This window comes from Lacerta agilis, chromosome Z (genome assembly GCF_009819535.1).
Source record: "Lacerta agilis isolate rLacAgi1 chromosome Z, rLacAgi1.pri, whole genome shotgun sequence".
NCBI classification, from domain to species: domain Eukaryota; kingdom Metazoa; phylum Chordata; class Lepidosauria; order Squamata; family Lacertidae; genus Lacerta; species Lacerta agilis.
This window is the reverse complement of record NC_046331.1, coordinates 21,377,746-21,392,734: the sequence shown is the minus strand read 5'-3', so window position 1 is coordinate 21,392,734 and position 14,989 is coordinate 21,377,746. Positions and strand designations below refer to the sequence as shown.

The window sequence follows — 14,989 nt, the reverse complement described above, 5'->3', positions numbered from 1 at the left end:
ATCCATTGGTACATGTGAATCCCTGTGGGAAGTTTGAAACAACTTATTTTCTGCATACAGCATACTAAATTTCTGTCCATGTTGCTTGCATTCCCCGAGAATATAAAGGATTTTTCCCATTCTGCAAGCAAGATTTTCTACCTCTGTTTTATGTTCCATATTCCATTGCATTTCATAGGTATCCTAGGAGGACCCTGTTGTCAAATGATGTTCCATTAATTAGAGAGGTAGGATAATTTATTCTCCCATCTGTCTTATACCCTCTAGGGGGAGGACATCTTGGATCGCAGCTCTGAGCTGATCTATACGGGAGAGATGTCCTGGATTTATCAGCCGTATGGACGAAGCCAGCAGCGTGTCTTCTTCCTCTTTGATCATCAGATGGTTCTCTGCAAAAAGGTAGGATAAAATACATTTAGAAATGTGTACCTTGAGCAAAATATGTTTGGAAATCAGTATTTTGTGGAAAATACATTGAAAAATGGCATTAAATAGAATTTTTAATGAAAAATGTGCAGTTTAATGTGGAAAAAAGGGAACACAGACTTTTGCATAAACATATATAAAAGTGTTATGGAGGCAGCTAGGGTTTAGTCTACTGCCCCCTTAGAAAAGGAGAATCTTTGAATGTTATGACACCCCTGGTGAACCATAACTCACTGCTTATTGCAGTTGGCTTCCTTTAATTTCTTACTCATCCTTTTCAGTTTGAAAATGGTTCAGATACGTTGTTAGTCCAAACTCTGGGTAGAGGCCCTCAACCAGAAAGAATAAAATAGGGTCTGGTTTGGTCTAACACTAGGTGTTTTGGGTGGGGGGATTCAGGGTGTACAGCACAGCTTTCCAGACTTTTCAAGTTGGTGACACACTTTTTGGACATGCATCATTTTGGGACACAGTAATTCAGTTTTGCATCATTTTGTGACACAGTAATTCCGTTTTACTAGCAAACCAGAGGTTAAACTAACCCTCCAGGAGGAGCTCAGGGAACGTTCGTGTTACACTGCAGCCAACACACTAATGTGTCGCGACACACAATTTGGAAAGCTCTGGAAATTCCATGTTTAGCTCTAGTGCTCTGCAAACAACTGAATAAAGGATTCTGTGGGAAGGGAGGAAGCTAGGGTCAAATAACCAAGTTGTTGTGTAGGGTCTCTGTATAACCTTTCCTGTTAGTTTCTCCCTATATCTGTGTTCTTTTGTAAAGGTCCTAATGCCTTCTTTTGTAAATGCACTGGAAATCTATTGATGAAAAGAGTAGAAGGCTGCATTTTCAACTTTTGTGTTCCAGCATAATTTGATTAAATTCGGGGGGGGGGGGGGTGGCGGCACGGAAAGCAGAAGTGTAATGTCACTGTCAGCGGATCACATCAGGATACAATGAATGCATCCTCCCTGCCACCAGGGAATTGGCACAATGAGGGAAAGCCGTGACTTCTTCTGGCGGATTGACTTTGAATCTCAGGGTTTCATGGCTCTATCTTTCATGTTGATGCTTATTAATTTTAATAAGGTCTCTTCTGTCAAGGTGTCGGAAGTTCAATATCGAAGCCCTGTGGGTTGAGATGGGTAATTCTCTTTGCAAGACAAAAGGGGGTCCTTCCACATTATTCAATTAACTTTGATGTGATAGAATTGGGTTTCACTCTTCCTCTAATTCAGCTCCCGAGCGCAAGAGAGCATACATTCAGATGACTCACTCACCCTATTGTGTTTGCTGTCGCTGTGGGATAAACACAGCGCCTGAGTAATATTATCATGCTATTGTTATACTGGTTTGCATAGTTTTATAACCATGACATTTCTGAGCATGGTGAAAAGGACTGGTATTAACCTTCAAAGCCCTAAATGCCTTTTAGTTGGGATACCTGAAGGGTGGCCTCCTCCTCCATATACCTGCTCAGACCTTGAGATCTTTATCGGAGGCTGTTCGACAGGTTTTCCCCACCTAGTTTTTAGGGGAAAGAACCTTCTCAGTGGTGGTGCCACAGTGTTGGAAGACCCTCATCAACAATAATTGGTGTCTTTGTCACAGTCTTCTAGGAGAAGACTTCTTTATTCTCCTAGGCTCTTTAATAATTCAAGTTACTATTAATTTTTGTTATTGAACTCTTTTGTTTTTCCTCTTTGGTGGAATTTAGTCTCTGTTATTTTAAAAATTAATCTTATACTATTTTCTTAAGCGTTTTACTGGTTTTGCACTGACAGGCTGACAAAGGGTTGTTTTTTGTAATGGCTGTTTTTAGCTTTGATTGCATTTGCGTTAGCATTTTGTTGATTTTTAAATTTGTGAGTCATTCAAAGGATGTGGTTAATTGGACCATGTAAAAATAACTAAATTCCCTTCTCCGGAATTCCTCCTTGAATTTTAGAACTCTGAATTTGCCTCTGCCAACTAAGACTTGAGGAAGAAGTTCAAACACACAGCTGTTTGTATTCCACAGACCTGCAATTGCAGCTCCCTCAAAAGCTCAGCTTGATTTTAAAAGCAAAGTTTCTGCTCTCAATTAGAATTATTTATGCAGTTTGCTGAATTCAGAGGGAGGGGGAGTTTCAGAGTTTGGGTTACCTTAATGCAGAGGTTCCATTGCAGGTGTTAATACAATCAACTCAACAGTTATCACCAATCTGCTACTGTAAAAAATTAAAGGTGTTCTTATTTAACGTAGATTTAAGCTCCAATTATCACTGACTTAATTTTTGCATCTCATTCACATTTTATTTATTCATTATAAATAAATATCCCACATTTCCTCCAAGGAGCTCAAAATGGAATTTCCCTTTGGAAATTAATAAAGAGGGTTTGTATTATTTTTTCTGCAAAATATCATTGACTCTTAAATAACTACATCATTCATAATCATAGCCATGTGTATTTCTAAAGAAATGTATGGGTTACGTGTCTTTGATCTCTAGATCAAAGTTGATCTACAATTCAGTTACCTTTTTGCTCCTAGCGCATGAAATGTGTATATAAGTCAGACTTATCCAGTTATTACAGTATGTGTCTGAACTCACACGCATGTCCAGCAGTCATGTGCATCCATACACACACTAAATAAAAGTTTGGGATCATTTGCTGGAGTTACAATGTGTGTCCATTTATGAATGTGTGCTTGACATCCAATACTTTTTGTTTCGGGCTGGTGATCCTAACAATCTCTTTAACTGCCAGATGGACAACCAGTAATTTTTAAAGGCGAACAAATAGCTTTACATTAAGATCCTTGAGAGACAAATTAACAAAGAAAGTTTGGTTTATCATATGAAATGAAAATGACAGACTACATAAATGCTGTTTCAGACAGTAAAAATACATTTTAAGCAGGCAGCAAATCCTACCTTGATCTAAAGAGTGAAAGAATCCCTACGTCTTCTCAAAAGCCTACAGAAGTGAGCATGAAAATTTTACCAGCAGGACTCACACTAATAATAAGTTAAGCAATGGAGGGAGGAGTATACCTGTCCTTAAGTGAAGCAGACATGTGCTGATTCCTTGAGAACAGTGAGTGAGTTATTTTTGTTGCAGCAAGGAGAGCCAAACTAACTACTGAAACCTACAGGTTTTAGGTTAAAAGAATATCATCCTAGTGTCATCCTTTGTTTTCTCTCTGCCTTCAAATTATCTCACCATTATCTTGATAACTCCCATTCAGGTGGCGAATATTGGCAGCTAAATTTACACATGCTGACCTTTATGCAAGATGTGAGAAACTCTGGACATTTCCTGAATGATTCAGGACATGTTTTGTGATCAGACTTATACCAAGGTCACCAGAATGCTAAGGCTGAAGGCATTCTCTTTCTAGACCCCTCTGGGAATGTGTGAAGAGGCAACTCTCTCTGGCATGGGGGAGGTGGCTCAGAGACCAGGGGCAGTGATGGTGGCTGCCTGGAGAACTCCCAAAGAGAGGGGAGAGGACAGAAGGCTGAGGGAACACTCCACAAGAGAGATTGTTTGAAAAGGGGTGAGGGGCTGCTGGCTCTGCAAGCAAGGGGTGACTGGGCTTCTGAGGCTTGGAGCATGTTTCCCCACAGGGCAGCTGCAGAAAGAATATACCATATTTTTCTGTGTAAGATGCCCACATGTGTAAGACACCCCCTATTTTGGGGGACTCAGATTTAAGAAAATGGGGGAAGATGTATCTGTGTATAAGACACCCCCTAATTTTTGACATTATTTCTTAGGGGGGGGACCTAGTCTTATACACGGAAAAATATGGTAGTTGGTCAAGAGAGCTGTGGTCTCAAAAAGGTTGGAAACCTCTGCCACAGTGAAACAGATCAGCACCCTGGAGAGCTCCTTCAAACAGCATAAACATTCTAATCTAGGCAAAAAAAAAAAAAAGGAAGATGTAAAACTGGTCTGTCAAAAGCCAATTGCAGAAGTGTAAACTTACTAGCTAACTAACAAAAACTTGATTCAAGAAGCTGTGAATGAATGCAGAATTGGTGAATTATTTGGACTTACCTTATTCTGCAAGATAAGACCAGATACTGTACCTTTAATGCAATTTCATTTCATTTGGGTGTCTTAGCATCTCAAACTAAGTATATTCATACTTGGATTGCTCACCTTTCCCCTCAAGTGCTTCTGTCCTTCATTTCTATCCATACCAAACAATCACCTTACTAGGAATACAGGAGAAATGTGTCCATGCACATTTGCACCTAATGGATTCTTTCTGAACCAATACATGAATTAAAAAACAAACAGCTTGCCTTTGAAATTTGCACTCCTCCAAATTTTGTGGTGCAGTTTTCCAACTGAAAAATGCATCCCCCAAAAGTGTATATTAAGGAAAAGTGCACACAAGTATTATTTTAGTGGAATTAATGTACACAATTGAACTGAGAAATGTGTGTATTAAAAGAAATGAGGATGGAAATGCATCCACAGAGAAATCATAAACTGAACTTAAGACTGGATTTCCACCAGGCCCATCTAGCATGGTCATTGCTTAGGGATGTTGCAAGTTATATCCCAAAACATCAGGAGGGCGCTAGGCTGGGGAAGTTGATTAATACAGTCCCATTACCCTTTTCTCTTAAGCTCTGGATGGTACTCAGTCAGTCCTCTTAGCATCACCAGCTTCAAGTGCCTAGTCCTTGCTGTTGTTTTTCCCCTTTAAAAACCATGCAGCTGGGAACCAAAGTTTCATTCCAGGAATTCTACTTTTTAAGCAACCATTTTCATGTGCTCACCCAAACCTACAAACAAGATAATTCTGTAGGTGAGCTGACCAGGTTATACTGGCCATCTGCTGAGTCACCTAATATCCATGTAGGTCAGCTGACTCAGCTGATTCCCCTACTGCTCCTATGAGAAAGGTATTCAGATAGCAAGAGCATGGGAGTTGTTGTTTTTTTTAACCACCACCTCTGTGCCAGCAGTCCTAAATGAGTGTCTCTGTCTAAATAAGTCACCATTGGCAGATTACCCTTGGCCAAAAACCTCTCCTGGACTTTTCACCATTAAATTTTGTTGATGTTTGGTCTGCTGCTTGTTCCTGCTGCTAAGATTAGTATTTCAGTGTGACATTTATCTTTTCAAAAGGTGATTTTCAAAAGCCCTGAAACAAAATCTCCAAGAAATTTCAACTCCTTGCTGCTTGAATGGTCATGAGATCAACACTGCACAGCCTGAGATATGTTTATGGCTTCTCTTGTAAAAGGCAGCATTGGTTTAGTTCTGTTGAAATTAGCTATTTAAATTTTAAAGGGTTGTTGTATGCTTCTCCTTATAAAGTTGTGCCTTTTTACATAATCGGTTTCTGTGGGTTTGTGTTTTTTCCTGATGAGTTAGCTTTTCTAGAACCAGGTCATATAAATGATTGATACAGCAGGGCCTGCTTTTCATTTTGGCTGCACTGAGGTTCATCAGAAGTTAAACCTTAGAAACAGTTATGTCTTGAATTTTGGATGATTTATATTATATCTTGCTACGTGGATAGGAATAGGAGATGTTCTGTGATAAGATGGGTGTTTGCTAACATCTGCAAGTTTTGCGGTACCCTACTGTTGAATTTCCTGTAAGATCTTTCCAAATATTTGCATTGTGGCACATTCACTGAGCTAGAGTAAGCAACCAGCCAGGCTGGCTGATGGCTCAAGCAATGCAAGCAAGTCAGAAGCAGGAAGGGATATTAGGCTATGCCAGACATATCTAGCTGCTCAGTAAGCAGAGATAAATTTGTTTAAGAAACCTAAACTGTTGGAAATAAATAGCAAACAGTTCTGGGAAATGTACATTCCCACATACACACTTGAAACCCTGAAATTCCAAACTGTTTTGATAGAGCTAAAAAAAAAATCAATCCTTGAGGAGTTTCCCCTGAAATCTCCCTGCCCAGTTTCCATCTCCCACTGCTCCCCCAGCAAACTAGTTACAGGAATAAGATCAGCAATAGAAAGAGCTTGCTGACCGTGGCCAGAACCTTGTAAGTTTCAACCTTATGGTCTGGACGGTCATGGACTATCATTAGGGTGCTATTCCCTGCTGAGCTTTTTGAAATGTGTAGTTTCTTCTGCCTCCCAGAACTGAACATTTAAGGCATAGGAAATTACAAGTCCTGTGCATCCTGGCTGGAAATGATGCTCTAGAGCAGGAACAGGGAACCTGTGGTTCTCCCATCAGCAGTAGAGAACCAGTAGTCAGTAATGATAAGACTTGTAGTCCATCAACATCTGGAGGGCCACAGTTTCCCCAGCTTTGCTCCACGGCATGTTTTAGACCACCTGGCTTTGTTGTTGACAGTGTTCACTGCCATTCACCCTCATTTCAAAAAAGAACATTGCTTAGGAAAAGGGAAATGACAGAGTCTAGAAGCAAACTCAGTTTGAACTAGGCCTGAACTTGAGGGAAACACTGGTTTTGGCTCCTGTTGGATTTCTCTCAATTCTGAATGCCCGTCCATTGTCAAATGGTTGTACTTTTAGAGAGAATGGAACATTGGAAGAATGGTTAGAAAAGAAAGATGTTGATAGCGTAGGATGGGGAAAAGCCAAAGTAAGGCTCATTCTAATCTATGATTTGGGTCCTCTCTCTTGCACTGTCTAGCATAAACAGAGGATTTAGGAGAATGGCATCTTCTCTCCATTGTGTGGGGTATGGAGAAGGTAAGAAACAGAGAAGGTCTCTTCTGCTTCTTACAAGGGACTCCTGCTTATTCCCTGCTTGAAGATTACAGTGAATATGTGTCCTATGGTAGGGATTTCTGTGGGTGCTGAATGTGTTGCTCACCAAAAGACTAGGAGAGGGAAGGGGGGTATCCCAGGCAAACTTGCAAGTGGAGTTGTGGATTCCTGGCTGAAGTTCATAGATGAATAGAAAACTACTATCCAATCCTTGTCTGCATACCTCCAGCATTGACAGAATGCTGCAGTCACACCCATACATCAAATTTTCCAGTGCTCTAGGATTACGATTAAGGATAAGGTTTAAGAACACTCAACAGCTAAAGCTCCGACCACCTTAATTAGCAGCCTTTCATATTCTGCTCTTTGGTTACATTGTTAAATCTCCCAAGGACATTAAGTTGGTATTTAAGTCCACCTAGCATGTCAAGTGCAAGTAGACAAATAGGGAAGGTATTGGTGGGAAGGTAAACGGCATTTCCATGCGCTGCTCTGGTTCGCGAGAAGTGGCTTAATCATGCTGGCCACATGACCTGGAAGCTGTACGCCGGCTCCCTCAGCCAATAAAGCGAGATGAGCGCCGCAACCCCAGAGTCGTTCATGACTGGACCTAACGGTCAGGGGTCCCTTTACCTAGATTCTAAAATGGCTTGTTTTTCTTTGTCAAATTTCTACATAGGACCTGATAAGGAGAGACATCCTGTACTACAAAGGACGCATTGACATGGATCGGTATGAGGTTTTGGATATAGAAGATGGAAGGGATGACGACTTCAATGTCAGCATGAAGAATGCCTTCAAGCTTCGCAACAAGGAGACGGATGAAATGCACTTGTTTTTTGCCAAGAAGCTGGAGGAAAAGCTGCGGTGGCTGAGAGCTTTCCGGGAGGAGAGAAAGATGGTGCAAGAAGATGAAAAGATAGGTGAGCCCCATGGGTCAAGTCAGCTGGTGGGCTGTGTTACTGATACCCCAGACTAGTTACTGGCCAGTAGGACCGTCTCAAGATATTTTGCTACCTGGGCTTAGTGTATGTTGTAAACAAAATCTGCCCTTTTCCCCTTATGAGGTATCCAAGAGCCCATATAGAGTCCTTAAGTGGGTTCCCTATCGGTAGGAGAAAATAACAGAGGCCTACCAGAGAATATTGAGAAGCAAAGCAGCCAGTAAGCCTGATCTTTATTAAACTGTTGCAACAGGGTGCTCACTCACCACATGCAGGAAGGAGGAGGAACCCAGAACATTGGTGTGCAAGCTCTTATATAGACTTTTGAAATTGCCCACCCTGTAGCCCAAGACCACCCCCCCCAATCCATCATACATACATCACTGAAGGAGGTGGTCAACAGCAGAGGAGGCGGTCAACAGCAGAAATTCTGTCTGCCAGGACCTGATAATGGTCACCGATTGCATTACTTGGGCAGTCTGGCCATTCTTTTGTGAGAATGTCGTGTGCATGTGTGCATAGTGGAAATGCACTTGGGTCCTGCTTGAGACATGTGCTTGGCCACTTTGATAACAGGACACTAGACTAGATGGACCATTGGCCTGATCCATCAGGCTCTTCTCATGTTATTGTGTTTCTTAAAAGTTAAAGGGGGGGAGAGATGTACCTGGGTAGAGAGAGAGGGAGACTATGCATGTAAGAGTGACAAAGATAGCACCAGGGGGATCCATGTGTTTCTGTGGTCTGGATGTGCATGATGAGTGCATGTCTCTGTGTGCGCACACAAGGGAGTGTGGTGTGGTCACATTGCATATCTTTATTTTTTTTAAAGCTCATCACAAATTTCATAGTGTGGAGGGGCAAAGGAAGTTGGGAAGGGTAGAAGAGGCATTTGGTGGTTTATCAAGGTATGAGTACAGGCTCCTCATTTCTTCCTTCAAAAGAATAGTAGCACTGGGAACACCCGTGTGGGGCATTAAGTCAGACAATCTATTTTAGCACACTAGCTGATTGGCAAGAACTTAAACTATATGAGGTGGAGTTGACCTTCCATTTAGAGTATGTGTACACAACAATCAAACTAACATGATTCCACCTATAAAATCTGGGAATTGTATTTTTTTTACCATGGTGAAGAGAGTGCTTGTTCTGACCTTTCTTTACGTCACATTCTCTTTCTTCCAACACCCTCTTTAGGTTTTGAAATTTCTGAAAACCAGAAACGGCAGGCAGCAATGACAGTAAGGAAAGTCAGTAAACAGAAAGGTAAATTACCTGTGCATGCTCTCTTTGGTGGGGGGGGGAGGAGGGGGAGGAATCCATCTTGGTTAATGCAAACCCACCAAATTATCATTCTTTGAGCCAATACATGAACCAAAATGCAGATATTCTTCGAAATTTGCACTTCTCTGGATTTTGCAATACAGTTTTCCCAACACAAAAATCATATATTTGAGGAAAGTGTGTGCATAAATGTATATGTTGTGCAGATATATGGACAACTGCATTATAACAGGAGAAATGGCCTGCAAAAATGTGTATATTTACAAAAATGTGCATGAAAATGAGTAAGTTTTTTGTGAGAACTTTGGGGGCGAGGGAACTGCAAACTGATAGAGAAATGCGGTGAACTGAAGAGTGGAAAACTGAGAAACTGAAAACAGCAGATTCTTCCATCCTTTAAGTGGGACAGTCATTTTTTTGTTTTTTTTTATGCCATCTTCCCATAATTAAACCATACTCCAGGTGGCCTGCAACCTGAAAAAGATGTACACATTTACAGAAAATATAGAAGAAGTAGTCATGCACAATAAATGAAAGCATCTCAATTAAGTATACAGTAAAATTATTTAATCCCCATATAATTCATAATAAGGTATAACAATAAAGATACAAAAAACAAATATCAATAACAGCAAAAATAATCTCCAAAATTAAATATTGATCCCAATCAACACCCTAAACAATATTCCACCCTGATAGTCTCCTGGCACCCTGAGCAGCAGATCCTGCAGGACTCGTAGACCAGCAGAGCTAAGATGAACAGCTTCACCAATCTCAATCCATCTTTCACTTTGGCCTTCCCACCATTTACGTGTGTCTGTGTGTGTGTGTGTGTGTGTGTGTGTGTGTACGCATGCACTCATGCACACAGACACAGCCTGATGCATTCACAGTTCAAATCATAAAGGCATTCCAGTCAACCAACACATCCCCCCCCCCCACTATATCCAAAAGCTGGACATAATTTCTTATCCATTCATAAAAGTGAAGGGCAGACTCATGTCTAGTTTTAGCTTAATCAGGGGCTGCCATGGAATATACCCATTCACTCATTGCCTAGGAGGCATCTCTTTGTTGGGTTGGGTACACAGAAAAGAGCCTCAAATTTTAACAGCAGGGTCTGGATAGGTTAATAAGGGGGAAAGTGGTTCTTGAGGTACTGAGGTCCCAAACCATGAAAAGCTTCACAGGTTAAAAGCAGCACAATGGAATAGGGCTCAGAAGCAATGGGTCACATTTTACAGACATCCTCCTTTTTAAAATTAATTTAAAATTAATTTTTCCTATTTCCATACACCTTTATCATTATACCTGTACATAACATAAATATATTATTTCTGCAAATTCCCCACATCTAACCCTGCAACCACCTCCCCTTATACCCAAATGCCCATGTGACTTCCTTCACCCACATGCATGATATTCAACTTATTACTTAATAAAAACCTCTAACATTGTGTTCATTTTTATTCATTACGATAATCATTCATCTATTATTATTTTTTAAAAAGAGGAAAACATAACTTCTTAACTTAATGGGTTCAGTCTATACTTATCCAGAGATTTCTAATAGAATGATTTTGTACAATATATTCTTCAACACATTTCCATTCCTTCCTTAAATTTTGTTTTGATTGCAATCTGATTGATGCTGTCATCTTGACTAGTTCAATATATTTGCAAAATTTGATTTGCCACTCTGAGATTGAAGGAGTCTCCTCACTCTTCCAATTTTTGGCCACCAGTATTCTAGCGGCCGCTGTAGCATACAAAAAAACCTCTAACCTTATCCTTGGGAATGTCTTCTGAGACTAGTCCAAGAAGAAACGCCTCTGGTCTTTTTTGGAAGGTTATTTTAAAGATTTTTTTTCAATTCATCGTAAATATTGTTCCAGAAGGGCTTAATCTTAACACAATTCCACCAAATGTGATACAACGAGCCTTCGGCCTTTTTACATCTCCAGCATAGATTTGAAGGCAATTTAATTTTTTTTGCCAATTTAACCAGGGTCATGTACCACCTATAACACATCTTCATGATATTTTCTTTAATAATAGTACACGCAGTAAAATTTATATCATGTTTCTGTAATTTTTCCCACCTCTCAAACCAAATTGCATAGCCCAGATCTTGTCCCCATTTTATCATAAATTCTTTTGTTTGTTCATCTTTTAATTCCCACTCAAGTAACAAATTATACATTTTAGAAAGTTTTTTCTTTGTGTTTTGTAGAATCTCTGATTGGAATTTAGACTCTTCCTTCAAGAAGCCAATTTTCTTATCTTGCGCAAATTTATCGTTTAGTTGGTAGTACTAAAGCCAGCTAGTGCGGTATACTTTTAATTCTTCATACGGTTTAAGTTTTAACTGTCCTTCTTCCTCTATTATAAATTGTCTATATGTTGCTCCAATTTTACCCATATTTTTCGTTTTGATTGCAAGTATATCAAATGGGGCCGCCCACCATGGGGTTTTGGGTTCCAGAAGCCTATGATATTTCATCCAGGCCTTAATTAATGGATTCCTGATAATATGGTTCATAAAACCCTGATGTACTTTTGTCTTGTCTTCCAATAAGTAAGCGTGCAATCCATATCTTATGTCATGCCCCTCAAGGTCTAATAAATCGGTATTCTCAAGCCGAATCCACTCCTTAATCCAACAGAAGCAGGAGGCCTCAAAGTAGATCTTCAAATCAGGGAGGCCAACCCCACCCCCTTTCTCTCTTATCTGTAAGGAGTTTGAATCTTATACAAGGTCTTTTTACCCTGCCATATAAAATTTGATAAGGTCCTTCTCCACTTGTCAAAGCAATCCATTTTATTAATTATAGGGATCGTTTGGAAGAGAAATAAGACCTTTGGGAGTATGTTCATTTTGATTGCCGCTATTCTCCACCAAATATCCTCCTTTTAATGGCAGAATAGCCCAGGTCATGCTGCATCCTGGCTCTCCATTTTCCTCTTCAGCTCAAGAACAGCTTTCTGTCTGATGGTGAGGCTTCTAGTGTTTCCCAAGTCCTGTCATCCATAGTGTGGATTGTTTCAGGGAGTCCCAGTATGCTCTTATTCCCTCTCTTGAGATGGTACTACCATCCATGTATTAGTAGAGAGTCATAGGACCAGTGCTACTTAGGACCTCTGTGATATGGAGGGCTATGGAGTAATGCATGGATAGATAGATAGTATGCATTGGTCACCACCCACTGCTGTTTGCATGCAAAGTACAAACATATGCAAATACAAGTAAGCAGGTAAAATTTCCAGCTTAAATTGAAAAATTGGAACTCAGAGAGCAGCCGCTAGAATTTTTGTGTCCTTTGCTGTCACCAACTTATATTGGACCACATGGAGAAAAGTCATGTAATACCAACCAACCACCCTGGATGAGATTATAAAAAGGGGGGGGTGATTAACCCTTTACATAAACCTCTCTAAAAACAGCAATAGCAATACACAAGCCAATATTTTAGCTTTACCATCTCCACCATGGACAAACATGATGGTCTTGGGCAGTATATCACAGCTGCGTATGTTCAGTTTACAGAGAACTTTTGAACAAAGTACAGTCATAACTCGACTCCCGAACACATTGGGAGTCGAACGTTCTGGCTCCTGAACGACTGAAAACCGAAGTGAATATTCCAGTTTTCGAACGTTCTTTTGGAAGCCTGGAGCTTCCTGCAGCCAATCAAAAGCCGTGCTTTGGAAGTCGGAACATTTCAGAAGTCGAATAGACTTCCAAAATGGATTCTGTTTGACTTCTGAGGTACGACTGTACAGTGAAATGAAAGAAGCTTGCAGAAGTAGATTTCCTCTTCTCAGTTATATCAGGAAAAGTTCCTAGTGGGTTATGAACATAGCCTTGATTATGCTTAATGAAACTCAAGTCAGCCCAAGACTCTGTATGAACATTTCCAATTAAATTTTCAGTTAAATTGCTTTAGACCTTCATCCGAACAAAAACAGCATACTTAATTGTCTTTAGTGTTGTTGTTTTTTAACATAGCAATTGCTTTCTCATTTTCTGTGTCTCTCTATGGATCTTCTGAAAAAATGAGGTATAATGTTAGTCCAGGCTGCTTTCAACATAAAATTAATTAGTTTCTGTTTCTCTAGTTGATCAGGCTGTGCCTTCCTTGTGCAGTGTGAATGTCTTCTGCAATACTGGGAATTCCTTTTATAATTAGACATCTTTGGTCTTCCTGCTTTGGAGAAACAAATGGAGTGAAACCCAATTGGGCGCTGTGTGTGTGTGTGTGTGTGTGTGTGTGTGTGTGTGTGTGTCTTTTAAACCAAAGACATTAACCTGGAAATAACAATTAGAAGGATTTCTGTACAAACAAACAACACTTATGTGCATGCATGTGCCTAGTCCTTGAAAGCTTGTGCCACCATGAAAGTTATTAGTCTTTTAGCTGCCACATGAACATTTTAACTGTGTCTATAAGCTGCTTTGAAGGCTGCATGCAGAAAGGCAGTGTATACATTTCTCAAATAAAGCTCATAATGAAACAAACTCCCAAAGTGTTGTAAGCTGGCACTCAAAGTAAGGAGGTATACTTTGCCTCTTATGTACTAGCTCATCACCTGCAAGGAGGTTTAAGATAGGGGTAGGTGGAGTAAAAATAACACACGCCTGCAGTCTGATACTATCCAGAAATCTACCACCTCATTCTGTATAATTTGTAGATTGTGGCTCCTGGAGACTAATTAAAATTTCTACAGCACTTGATAACAACAACAACAACAATAACAATGGCTGGATTTCCCCAGCCACTCTGGGCGGTTTCCAACAAAAATCAGAATACATTAACATCCCATCCAGCAAGGCGTTTTTTCTTGTGGGTTCTTCTAGTAATTGTCTCTTACATGGAGAAGGGACCTCTGACCCTCTAGATGTTGTTGGACCATGATTCCCAATAATCACCCCTGATTCAATATGCTGTCTCGTATGCTGTCTGGGGCTGGTGGGACAACATCTGGAGAGCCACAGGTTCCCTGTTTCTGGTCTATTGCATCCTTTAAAACAAATTATAACAATATATTTCTCTGTTGCAGTTCTTTCCTTTGTTCCCTGTGTTTGGGGAATAGAGCCTCTTTTTTCCTCAGTGATAGAATTCCTAAGGCAGTGGGGAAGGAGCGATAAGAAGTGTTTAAGGGAATGAAACATAAACACATGAGTCAATCTAACAGAGGTGAACTTGACAATAAACTTGCCACTTACTTCATGAATGGGCATGCCACATATCCCAAGAGTATTCAGTGGGAGATGAGGAGTAGACTCATTAAATGGAAGTGTGTAGGTAACCACTTGCTGCAAAATGACAGGGAGGAGACGTGAATAGAACAATAGCAAGGAGAAAAACCTACAGAATGCATTTGATCCAAATGTGCACAACAAAAGCCCAGCGACTGCTCTTGTATTTGATGGGGAAATCAGGATGGGATTTGCAGTGCAGAAGCTGCAGGAGTATGTGTGCTTAGCTCTTCAAACACAATGCAGTTGTGTGTACAGAGGCTATTCTAAATCATCTTTAAAACCCCTACACTATTGGGATCATACTCCTGGCATGTGCGGACAAGTACATCAGTAAAACATTACAGAAAGCATCTTGGTGCAG

At 40.3% G+C, this 14,989-nt stretch overlaps 1 protein-coding gene across 11 annotated transcripts in view; it reads left to right on the top strand.

Moving 5' to 3' along the window:
- Positions 1-14,989, top strand: part of ARHGEF9 (Cdc42 guanine nucleotide exchange factor 9) — a 253,933-nt gene that overhangs the window by 226,999 nt on the left and 11,945 nt on the right. For all 11 annotated transcript variants that reach the window (XM_033137883.1, XM_033137888.1, XM_033137886.1 and 8 more), the window contains 3 exons: positions 268-399; positions 7,817-8,060; positions 9,279-9,347. In XM_033137883.1, coding sequence (XP_032993774.1) covers positions 268-399; positions 7,817-8,060; positions 9,279-9,347 — 445 coding nt within the window. The remainder of the gene's footprint in view (positions 1-267; positions 400-7,816; positions 8,061-9,278; positions 9,348-14,989) is intronic.